At 44.6% G+C, this 12,215-nt stretch overlaps 1 protein-coding gene across 1 annotated transcript in view; it reads right to left on the minus strand.

Moving 5' to 3' along the window:
• LOC116854755 overlaps nt 1-3,968 on the minus strand; it is a 5,062-nt gene extending 1,094 nt beyond the window's left edge. Inside the window, exons 1-3 of the mRNA XM_032836901.1 lie at nt 2,866-3,968; nt 1,040-1,241; nt 484-773 (exon numbers count right to left, since the gene is read on the minus strand). Coding sequence (XP_032692792.1) covers nt 484-773; nt 1,040-1,241; nt 2,866-2,883 — 510 coding nt within the window. The 5' untranslated portion in view covers nt 2,884-3,968. The remainder of the gene's footprint in view (nt 1-483; nt 774-1,039; nt 1,242-2,865) is intronic.
• Between the last annotated feature and the right edge of the window lie 8,247 nt (nt 3,969-12,215).

Here is a 12,215-nt window from a genome sequence, read left to right on the forward strand (position 1 = left end):
GGAGGAGGAGGAGAAGGAGGAGGAGGAGGAAGAGGAGGAAAGGAGGTTTTGACTTGGAGAGCCGGAGTTCATAGGGCTGAGTCTTGATCTAGACTAGGTACCCGGTGTGGTATCAGAAACAGAATTTGTGGGCCTGGGTGTAAATGGCCAGAAAGATGGGCTCCGTAGGTAGGTTCCGCTGGGGGAATGCAAAAGGGGGTTAACAAGGACCAGCGCAGCGTCTGGGTTTGGAAGCTGGTAGGCTGGAGGAAATAGATGTGCTCAAGATCTGTGAGCTGGGGCCTTCCTGGAGTGGGCCCAAAAGAGTTTTAGAGAAGTGGAACTTCGAGTTGGCAGGCCTGCTTTGTTTCTGGGTGCTTTGGGTCCGGCCGAGTAAAGTGGATCTTGAGTTTGCGGTTAGCCGTGTTTGTTAACTGGCTGTGGAGGCGGAGGCAGGGTGGGAGGCGGGGTGGGGTCCTGCCTGGGTAACGGAGCCACACTCACCGAGCTAACGGGACTGCCGTCTATTTGCAGGGGGTCCAGGGTGGGCCCAGGGCCCAGCAGACGCAGCGCAAAGTGCACGCAGTTGCTGCGCGTGGGGTGGTAGGGGGGCGGGTCGGTGTCCATGGCCTCGCGCACACGGCGCTCCAGGGCCGCGTGGTCAACGCCGCCACGTCTACGCAGCACACGCCACAGCGAGCGCGAGCGCTGCAGCGGGCGCTGCCCGTGTTTGGATACAATGCCTTCGCAGGAGCCCAGAAACGCGTGAGGCCCTTGGCCGGCGACATTCCTCCCTACAGGGATGGCCCAATGGCTGTAGATCAGAGCCGGGGTGGGTCCCGGGACCCTAGCCCCGTGATCCTGCTCCCAAATATCCCAGGACTTGGGGGTCCTGAGCCCCATACCCTGCGGGCCCAAGTACCCTTTTCCAGAGACCCGCGCCTCCAGCCTGGGACCTGCAGTTTTCACTCCCATGGGCCCCACCCACGGGTGGCGCAGGGCTGTGACAGGCAGCCTCTCTTCGCAGACTGGGGCCGGCATCTCAGCAGGAGATGCTCACCTTCGAAATGGATGATCTCCCCGCGGCCACAGTACACTCCTACGTGGGCCCCGCACCAGCGTCCCGTGGGGGACAACAGCCTGAACAGGAAGAGGTCTCCCGGCTCGGGCTCCTTGCCTTCCAACTCCACCGCCTCGAAGTGCTGCCCCAGGAAGGCCTCAGACAGGAAGAACTTAATGGAGCTCACTGCCCCTGTCAGGGCCTGAGAGGAAAACAGGGCCCTGACCACTGGGCATTTGCACAGGCTGGGGTGCAGGGGGAGTCTGTTCCTTCCCCTGGGCGCCAGGTCCGCTGGGCCTACCGGGGCTCAAGGATACCTGGCCCAGGGCCAGGCCTCACTAGCCCACCTGTGCCTCCATGTGCTGAACTCCAGAAGTCTGGACATCACAGGTAAATCCTGCCTGGAGCCACCACTACGAACCCCTCAATTCCCAACAATGGCGACTGCCTCCTCATCCAACCTTTTCTTCCCATCCTAAATTGCAGCCTTTCCACTCCCCTCCCCCACCCCTAGCTCTCCCTTCCTCAACGTCTCCCATCTTGCCATTCCCTGGAGGCAACAGGCGGACTCTCGTGGACCCGAGTTGAGCAGAAGGCCTGAAGAAACAGAAACCTGAGTGACATGTGGACCTGAGACAGACATCTCCTCTGGGGACTGAGTGGACTAAGTCCCCTCCAACAGCCTCTGCCGCAAATGTCTATTGAGCAGCGGGTCATGTGATGCTTAATACCATTTTACAAGAGAGGTACAGTACCCCTGTTTACAAGTTGAGGAAACTGAGGCTGAGGTTCTCCATTGCCTCTGGTCACCTTTACCTCCCTTTCCTCTGTAAGGAGGTAAGAAAGCCATTGAGTTCCAGTTTGTCCTATCTCCTGGGAACAGAGCGCTCTGGGGACTTGGAAAGATGGCCCCCTGCCTGGGCTGTGCCAGAGATGGGGTCTGAGACAGTGCCCAGGAGAGAAGGTGAAAAGAGGGCCCGTTGAGCCTGACTAACCCAGGCTGGCAGAGGACCTGGGAGAAGGTCCCAGGGCTCTGGGTATCTTTGTTGGAGTGGAGGGGCTTGACTCCAACAGATTCAACTGGGATGGGAAGGACCCACATGAAAATGAGGAGTGGGGCGGCCCAGGCCCAAGCTGCAGAGTGCCAACCACTGTGTGTCCAGGTTTCTCCCGTCCCTAACGCTCTCATTTCCTTCCTGGCCCTCGTCTCCAGTCTCCTCTACTTATTCCTGGGGGAGTCTCATTTTCCCAGACTGGAAGATGTGGGACACTCAGGTGAGCAACTCATCCCCGCCTGCCTGGAACTTTCCAGGTTTTAAAATTGAAAGTTGCGGGGCGCCTGGGTGGCTCAGTGGTTAAGCGTCTGCCTTCGGCTCAGGTCATGATCCCAGGGTCCTGGGATTGAGCCCTGCACTGGGCTCCCTGCTCGGCAGGAGGCCTGCTTCTCTCTCTCCGACTCTCCTGCTTGTGTTCCCTCTCTCGCTGTCTCTCTGTCAAATAAATAAATAAAATCTTTAAAAAAATAAAAATAAAAAAAAATTTAAAGTTGCACATCCCGAACCCAGGAAAACCTGGATGGGTCACCCTAGACTCTGGTCTCTCCAGGTCCTTGGACTTCAGGAGACCACAGTCATGTGCACAGCCCTTTGGCCTTTGGTCATGCTTTCTGGCAACACACCACGTAGGGCGGGCACCTGGGTCCTGCTCCCCTCCCTCCCGCTTTATCATTAGGCCAAGTCATGGTCACAGCTGTACCCTGGGCCTTTGAAGCAGTAGACATCCCACCTGGGGAGAAAAGACAAGTTGAGGACTTCTGCTCTGGTTACCTGGGACGTGAAGCTCATCTAGAGAGAAAACAAAACAGCTACCACCACCTGACCGCTGAGGAGGGAGGGTTCCAGACGCCGCCCCACCCCCTGTATCCCCCGAAGCTGTGCGCGCTGTGTGTGGGGCTGTCCATGCACAGCTGTGCATTTCTTGTGCCCCTAAGTCCGAAGTCCTGGATGCAGGACAGGGAGACCGAATCCTGGCTGAGCCACTTCCCTCTATGGGACGTCACATACACGACTTCCTCCCTGCGGGCCTCAGCTTCTTGTTTGTGAACGGGTCCGATAAGCTCAGAAGGCTGGGCATCACAGGCCCATTGTGAGACACTGAAGCCCTTTGTGAGCTGGGCAAGGAGAGACGGGCGGTGTTTGTTGATCTTTGGTCCACTCTGAGCAGACAGAGTTAGAGAGGTGGGGGGAAGGCATCTTTCCCAGCTCAGAGAAGAACAATGGGCCCTTAGAGGCTGGCTGCCTCCGTGACCCCTACCCCAGAGCTCTCGGAGAATTACCCAGCTGGAAAGGCCCTGGCGGGCAGGGCCCCACCCAACTCTCCCTCTGAAAGTTCCCAGTGGTGGTGGGGTCATGGGGCACTTTGGCCACTGTCAGCCAGGCCCTGGAATTTGAGTCAGGGTCTGGACGAGGTGTCCCTTCAGATAGTGGATCTAGGGCTACATGCGGCGCTCCATCCATAATAGTATCTATTGCCAAAAACTATGCTAAAGCCCCACTGAGTCCTAACGACAACTGTCATAAAGGAGACGCTGTTATTCTTCCCATCTTACAGACACGGGAACCACGGCTTGGAGACATTACCAAGGTTACAAGCTCGTAGGTGGAGAAACCAGGATTCAACCCCAGACGGTCTGGTTCTAGTGCCCTTGACCTTAACCACTGCACAGTATTGCCTCTTTCATGTTGCCAGCGCACGAGTGTCCCCCCTCCCCTAGACCTCACCACCAGGCACTAGTTAATGCCAAGTACTGACCCCTTGTATCCTTCCTGACCTGGAGAAACAGCCGCCCTTCCCTTTGACTTTCACTGAACCAAGCCTCCACTTTTTTTGTGAGAAAGGAAAAGGACTAGGGCCCTGAAGCTGGGAGCTAGAGCCCAGCCCCGTCCTGACAATGCTGCCTACTCTACTCCACTGGGGCTTTGCTGGGGGCCTGAGCTTTTCCTCCCTTCACCCTGCGGGTTTCGGGGGAACAGAATGATGAGGGTAGCCCTGCACCAGGGTGTCAGGCCCTCTCTCTGAGGCCCCTGCAGGACCTCAACCCACTGGGGTCATGTCACTGCTGTTGTGGGCCATTGTGGTGGCCCTTGGTTCTGTGACTGTAGTCTGACCCGAACTTCCAGCACCTCCCATCCCCCTTCAGTCTAGTCCCAGACACTGTTCCTCTGTGGGAGGCAAGAGTTTGGGGTCACTGCCCTTGGCTGTCACCTTCAGTCAGAAACAGGATTGGGGCACCCTATTGGGGCAGAGCGGGTCCTTCCCTTGAGTCCCCAACACCCTGCTCTGGCCCTTCTTGCTCTTACAAAGGGTTTGGTCACCTCCTCCCTCTTGGCACAGAGGAACCCCACTGGAATCCCAGCACCTACCCCAAGCAGCTTACCTTGCAGTGGCGCACTCCACACCTTGCTGAGTGCTCTCCTTCTGTGGCCAGAGCAGGGAGGACAAGCCATCTGTCCCTCAGGTAGACAAGGAAGCCAAGCAGGAAGCCCTTGGGCCCTGTCCTGAGCATTAAGGCCCCAGCCAGTTTGATAGCTGCACTCCAAGTGCCCTGTCCCCAACCAACTGAGGTCTGAGAAGCTCTGTATTCCCTTTAAACATGTTGAGACTTGCTTTACCGACTAACATATGGTCTATTTTGGTGAATATACCAAGTGCATTTAAAAATATTTGTTTTGCTCATTTATAGTATTCTAGAAATATCAATTGGGTCAACATGGTTGATAATGTTCAGATCATCTATGTCTTTATTGATTTTTTGGTAGTTTTTCTATCAGTTGTTAGGAGAGGAACATTAAAACTTCCAACAATTGCAAGATGATCTATTATTTCTCCCTTTAATTCTATTGAGTTCTGCTCTGTGGATTTTGAAACTTATTAGATACATAAACATTTTATGAGTGTGATGTCTTTCTGATAAGTTGACCTTGTATCGTTATGAAAATGTTCCTTATCTCTGCTACTACACTTTGCACTGAAGTCTATTTCATCTGTTGTTATTATGCTCCCTATTTGGAGTTTCTGTCTTTTACCATCCTATTACTTTCAATTTATATTTAATATAATATATAATTATATAAATTATTATATTTATATCAATCTCTTTATATTTAAACTGCAGCTCTTGTAGACAGAATATAGTTAAATCTTGTTTTATTCATTTTGGCAATCTCTGCTTTTGAGTTAAACTGTTTAGCCCATATATATTTAATATAATAAATGATATGGCTGGACTTAGGTCTACCATTTTTTTTTTAGTTCTTTTTTATTTTTGTTCCTTTGTTCTCCCTTTCCTGTCTTGTTTCAACACATTCAAGTTTATCTTCATTTTATCTACTGTTAGCTCAACCTCTGTCTTAATTTTGAGTGTAAGTATTGCAATATACCTACTAAACTTTTTACAGTCTACTTAGAGTTAATATCGTACTTCATGTAAAATGTAGGAGACTTGTAAACATGAGTCCATTTACCACTATCCCCTACTCTATCCTTTATGCTGTATTTATTATGTGTGTTTTAACTATATACTATAAAAACCAGAAGCTAATGTTATAATTTTTGCTTTAAAGTGTCCTATCTCTTAGAGAAAGTAAGAAGACAAAAATCGTCTTTTACATTTACCACTTCTGATCCTCTTCCATTCTTTTTTTTTTTTTAATTGAAGTCTACTTAATACACAGTGCTCCGTAAGTTTCAGGTGTACAATAAAATGATTCAACAACTCTCTGCATTTCTCAATGCTCATCAAGGTAAGTGTACTCTTGATCCCCTTTATCTACTTCACCGGTCCCTCCATCCCCCTCTTCTCTGGCAATACCGGTTTGTTGTCTGTATTTTTTTGTTTGGCCTCTTCATTCATTCATTAAGGTCTAAGATTTTCTGATGTAATTTCCCTTTAGTCTGAAGAATTTCCTTCAGCATTCCTTGTGCAGGTCTGCTGGCAATAAATTCTCTTAGATGATTTCTTTATCTGAAAATTATCTATATATCATCTTCATTCATCCTACTGGATGTAGAATTATTAATGATTTTTTTCCAGCACTTTAAATAAAGACTCCCCCCTCCCCCACTGTCTGACCTTCATGGTTTCAGGTGACAAGTCAATGAGAACTCCAACCATTGTTCTCCAGTATGTCATGTGTTTATCATCTTTGGCTGCTTTCAATATTTTCTCTTTATCTCTCTTTTCAGAAGTCTGATTGTGATGTGTCTAAGAGTGGTTATTTAATCTTCTTGTGGTTCCCTGAGATTTTTGAATCTGGAAATTTTGTCTTTACAAAACGTAGGGATTTTTGTTGTTATTAATTAATCACATTTTCCTACCCTGTTTTCTCTGAAAACTGGAACTCCAGTTAATGCCATCACCTGAATATTGTTTGATAGGTCTTTTTTTTTTTTCAGTATTTTTTTTCTCAGTCCCTTGACTGAGAAGTCTCTTGATACTTGATTTCACTGACCCTTTGTTTGGATTCCGTCAATTTGCTGTTAAACTCACTCACTGAATTTTTTATTTTCAGTTCTAGGTTTCTTTTTCTTTTCTCTGTTAAGATTTCTCATTCATGTATCCATTATAACTTTTTCCCTTAAACTCTCTTATAGATATTTATAATAGTTGCTTCGAATTCTGCTCCCCACAACATTTGGGGATTACTGCCATTCTATTAATTCTATTACTATTGAGTTACATTTGGAGGTGGGGCATCTCTATGATTTAAAAAATTCGATAATGGACATTGGGTGGGTATGACACCTTATACAGATCCTGGATTTTTTTTTTTTTATCTTCTAAAGAATGTTGATTTTTGTATTAGCAGGCAGTCAAATTAATAGCTGGAAACTGACCTTGTATCTGTGTAGTTTGGGTTCAACATTTGTAATGGTGAGTTTAAGGTTCCTCATTATTATTAGAGTGAATGCCTTAGTCCGGGCGGAGTCTTCCAAGACGTGGCCCCTGTGGGATTTCAGTGGACAATCTAAGACATTTATCCAAACCCCTCTGAATTTATGAAAATCAAACTATAAATCCTGTCTCTCTTGGAGCAGGCAGCAGCTGAAATACCTGCCCTTCTCTTCCTGCCTTCGAGCTGTTGCTTTCTGCTGGACTCCTTGGAGTTTCACCTAGTAGCTCTGCAGTATGGGGGTCACCCAAAGATTTGAGGGGATTTCATAAGCAGGTTTGGGGGATTTCCTCTCTCCAGATATCTCCTTTCTGGGTATTCTCCCTCAATATCCAGCTGCTCTGGCAGCTGGTCTGAACTTCACCCACTGATATCTTTTTTTTTTTTTTTTTTTTTAACTATAGCTACCATGATGTATAGGACATTCCCGGGACTATCTATAACTGGGAGTCTGTGTCTTTTGACCACCTTTCCCCATTTTTCCCAGTTCTTCACTAAAATCCACTGCTCTCTTAAGCCAAGAAGTCTGTGGCTTTCTGCAAGAGTTCTAGCCACCCACACTGCGCAGACTGGGGAGTGTCCTAAGGAGAAAGTTTTGTAAGGAGAGATCTCACCCAGTGCAGCTCGCTTCCTTCAAGGATCAAATCTCCAGGTTCTGTGGATTCTTGGTTACTCTCCAATTCTTCTAAATCATTTAAGAATTTTACTTTTTTATTTTTATTTTTTAATAGCTTTTTTAAAAAAGATTTTATTTATTTATTTGACAGACAGCGGTCACAAGTAGGCAAGAGAGGCAGGCAGAGAGAGAGAGAGAGAGGAGGAAGCAGGCTCTCCGCAGAGCAGAGAGCCCAATGTGGGGCTCGATCCCAGGACCCTGGGATCATGACCTGAGCTGAAAGCAGAGGCTTTAACCCACTGAGCCACCCAGGTGCCCCGAATTTTACTTTTTTAAATGAACACTTAAACTATTTTTATTGTGCATTGCTATGAATTTTAACACATATAGATTAATCATGGTCAAGATCAAGAACAGGTTCACCATCCCAAAGAACTAACCCTTTTAATCATATTTGTATGGTCCACTTAGGACAATTAATGAACCGAAATTGACACGTTATTTTTTTAAAAAAGATTTTACTTATTTGAGAGCGCAAGCAAGCACAAGTGGGGGACAGAAAGAGGGTGAGCAGACTACCCACTGAGAAAGAGAGCCCAACATGGGGCTTGATCCCAGGACCCTAAGATCACGACCTGAGCTGAGGGCAGACGCTTATCTGAGCCACCTAGGTGCCCTGACACATTATTATTAACTAAGGTCTATTATTTCATTCAGATTTCCTTACTTTTTTGCTAAGATCCTTTTCCTGTTTCATGATTCCATCCCAGATACCATATAACATTTAGTCATGATATCTCTCTGGGCTCCTCTTCTCACAATGGTTTTAATTTGCCTTTACTTCATAGGTTGGACATATTTTTATGTGCACACTTCTCATCTGTAAAATCTTGCTGAAGTTCACCATTTTATAATATACAATTTAGTGGGTTTTAGATTGTTCATAAACATGCATAACAATCACCACTAATTGCAGAACATTTTCATCACCCTCAGAAAATACCCTATATCCATGAAGCAGTCACTCCTGAATCCCCTCGTCCCCCAGCCACTAGAAATCACTAATCTTTTTGTCTCAACAGATTTGCATATTCTGGACATTTCATATGAATGGAATTATATAATCCACAACCTTTTGTGTCTGGCTTCTTTCACTTACTTGGCACAATGTTTTCAAGATTCATCCATGTGTAGCCTTTGTTTTTATGGTCAAATAATATTGTGTTGTATGAATATACCATATTTTGTTTATTCATGCATCAGTTGATGGGCACTTGGGTTGTTCTCACTGAGTATTATGAGTAACTGTTATGAATATTCATGTACCAGTTTTTGTTGGAACTTATATTTTCAGTTCTCTTGGATAGATATCTAGGAGTGGAATTGCTGGGTCATATGGTAATTCTACGTTTAACTTTGTGAGGAACCATCCAACTGCTTTCCAAAGCAAACAGCAAATTTGCAAATATCCAAAGCAAATTACATTCTTACCAGCAATTTTCCAATTTTTCCACTTTCTTACTTATACTTGTCTGTTTTTTTAAATTATAGCAATCCTAGTAGGTGTGAAGCTGTATCTCATTGTGGTTTTGATGTGCATTTCCTTAATGACTAATGATGTTGAGTATCTTTGCATGTGGTTATTGGCCATTTGTGTATTTTCACTGGAGAAATGTCTATTTAATACCTTTGTTGATTTTTAATAGGGTTGTTTTTATTTTTAGGTTATTAAGAATGCTTTATATATTCTGGCTACTAGACTTTATCAAATTATAGTCCATAAATATTTTCTCCCACTCTGCGGAGTGTGTCTTTTCACTCTTTTGATATATATAAAAGTTGGACACCTGAATGTTTTCCCCTTGGGTATAGTTCAAATTTTTTTTTTTTAATTTTGTTGCATATACTTTTGGTGAAGAAAGTATTGCATAATACAGAGTCACAAATTAACAGCTGTGTTTTCAGACTCTTCTAATTTAAACTCTTAGGCCTTTTATCCATTTTGAGTTAATTCTTGCATATGGTGTAAGGCAAGGGTCCAACCTCATTCTTTCACATGTGGATTTACAGTTTTCCTAGCACAATTTGTGGAAATAGTCTTTTCCCCACTGAATAATCTTGGGACTTTTGTTGAAAATCAATTGGCCATAGTTGTATGAGTTTATTTCTGGACTCTCAATTCGATTCTGCTGACCTATATGGTTATCCTTATACTGGCACCACACCATCTTTATTATAGATTTGCAGTAGGCTTGAAGTAGGGAAATGGGAATCCTCCACCTTTTTTTTTTTTTAAGACTGTTTTGGGTATTTAAAGTCTCTTGCAATCCTATCTGTATTTTAGAATCAGCTTGCCATTCCTTTAAAAAAAAAAAAAAGGCAGTTGGGATTTTGATTGGGATTGTGTTGAACTTGTAGATCAGTTTGGGAGAGTACTGCCATTTTGTCTTCCAATCTATGAAAATGGGATGCCTTTCCATTTATTTAAGTCTTCCTTAGTTTCTTTCAACACTGTTTTGTGGTTTTCAGTGTACAAGTCATGCACTTCTCTGTAAAAAATAATTCCTAAGTATTCTTTTTGATACTATTGTAAATGAAACAGTTTTCTAAATTTCATTTTCTGTTCATTGTCAGTGTACAGAAATGCAATTGAGGGGCACCTGGGTGGCTCAGTGGGTTAAGCCTCTGCCTTCGGCTCAGGTCATGATCCCAGGGTTCTGGGATTGAGTCCCACATCAGGCTCTCTGCTCAGCAGGGAGCCTGCTTCCCCCTTTCTCTCTGCCTGCCTCTCTGCCTACTTGTGATCTCTCTCTGTCAAATAAATAAATAAAATCTTTAAAAAAAGAAATGCAACTGATTTTTATGCATTGATCTTATCTTCTGAAACCATCCTGAATTTATTAGCTCTATTAAGTTTGTGTGTGTGTGTGTGTGTGTGTTCTTTAGGATTTCCTATATATAAGATCATGTCATCTTTAAATAGAGGCAGTTTTATTTTTTCTTTCTAATCTGGATGGCTTTTATTCATTTTTTCTTTCATAACTGCCCTGCCTAGAACCTCCTGTATAATACTAAATAGGGAAGGCAAGAACAAACATCCTTGTTTTATTCCTAATCAAGAGGAGAGCTTTCGGGGCACCTGGGTGGCTCAGTAGGTTGAGCCTCTGCCTTCGGCTCAGGTCATGATCCCGGGGTTCTGGGATCGAGCCCTGCATCGGGCTCCCTGCTCAGCAGGGAGCCTGCCTTCCTCTCTCTCTCACTGCCTCTCTGCCCACTTGTGATCTCTGTCAAATGAATGAATAAAATCTTAAAAAAAAAAAAAAAAAGAGGAAAGCTTTCAGTGATGTTACCTGTGGGTCTGGTTTCTGTGTGTGTGTGTTAAAACATACAAAACATAAAATTTACCATTTTAACCATCTTTAAGTATATAGTTTAGGCGCATTAAGTACAATCATACTGTCGTACAACCATCATCACTAACCATCTCCAGAACATTTTCATCATCCTAAACTGAAACAACCCAGAATCTCTGTCACAGTTCCCACCTTCCTTTATGACGTGATTGTAACAATATCAAAAGCAAAGATGGTCCAATAACAATAACAAACTATATAGGCCAATATTTTTTATGAACAAAGATGCAGAAACTATCTTCTAAAACATTAGCAGACTGAATATAGGAATGTATTAAAACTCACCATCAATTTGGGTTTATTCTGAGAATTCAGGTGTGGACTAAAATGGAAAAGCTATTAGAATAAATCACCCACTATCAGATTAAAGAAGAAAAGCCATATATTATAATCTCATTAAGTACATAAAAACATTGAGTAAAGGTTAACATCTAAGATAACAGCTTTTAAGCAAGCTGGAAATGGGAAACAACTTACTTAACAAAGATTATCATGGCAAACACATTTAATACCAAAGTGTCAGAGCTGCTCATGAGTTGAATTGTGTCCCACAAATATTAGTATGTTGAAGTCCTCACCAGTATCTCAGAATGTGACCTTATTTAGAAATGGGGTCATTGCAGATGTAATTAGTTAATATGAGGCCATTAGGGTGAGTCCCAATCCAACATAACTGGTATCCTTACTGAAAGAGGAAATGTGGACACAGAAGCAGACACACACACAGAGTGAGAACGTCATATGAACATGAAGGCAGAGGTCAAGGTGATGTATTTACAGCCTAATAGACATTAAAGGTTGCCAGGAAACCACCAGAAGGTACAGGAGAGGCAGGGAGCAGTTTCCCCATACAACCTTCAAAGGAACCAATCCTGCTGACATGATGATCTTGGACTTTTAGCCTCCAGAACTGTGAGACACTGACTTCCTACTATTTATTTATTTTTTTTAAGATTTTATTTATTTGACAGAAATCACAAGTAGGCAGAGAAGCAGGCGGTGGGGGGTGGGGGGGGGAGCAGGCTCCCTGCTGAGCAGAGACCCTGAGATCATGACCTGAGCCGAAGGCAGAGGCTTTAACCCACTGAGCCACCCAGGCGTCCCACTTCCTACTATTTAAGCCGCCCAATTTGTAGTACTTTGTTACAGCAGCCTAGTGAATTAACAGAGCTTCCTTTCAAAATTAGAACAAAACC

Source organism: Lontra canadensis, unplaced genomic scaffold (assembly GCF_010015895.1).
Source record: "Lontra canadensis isolate GAN:19392208 unplaced genomic scaffold, GSC_riverotter_1.0 scaffold94, whole genome shotgun sequence".
NCBI classification, from domain to species: domain Eukaryota; kingdom Metazoa; phylum Chordata; class Mammalia; order Carnivora; family Mustelidae; genus Lontra; species Lontra canadensis.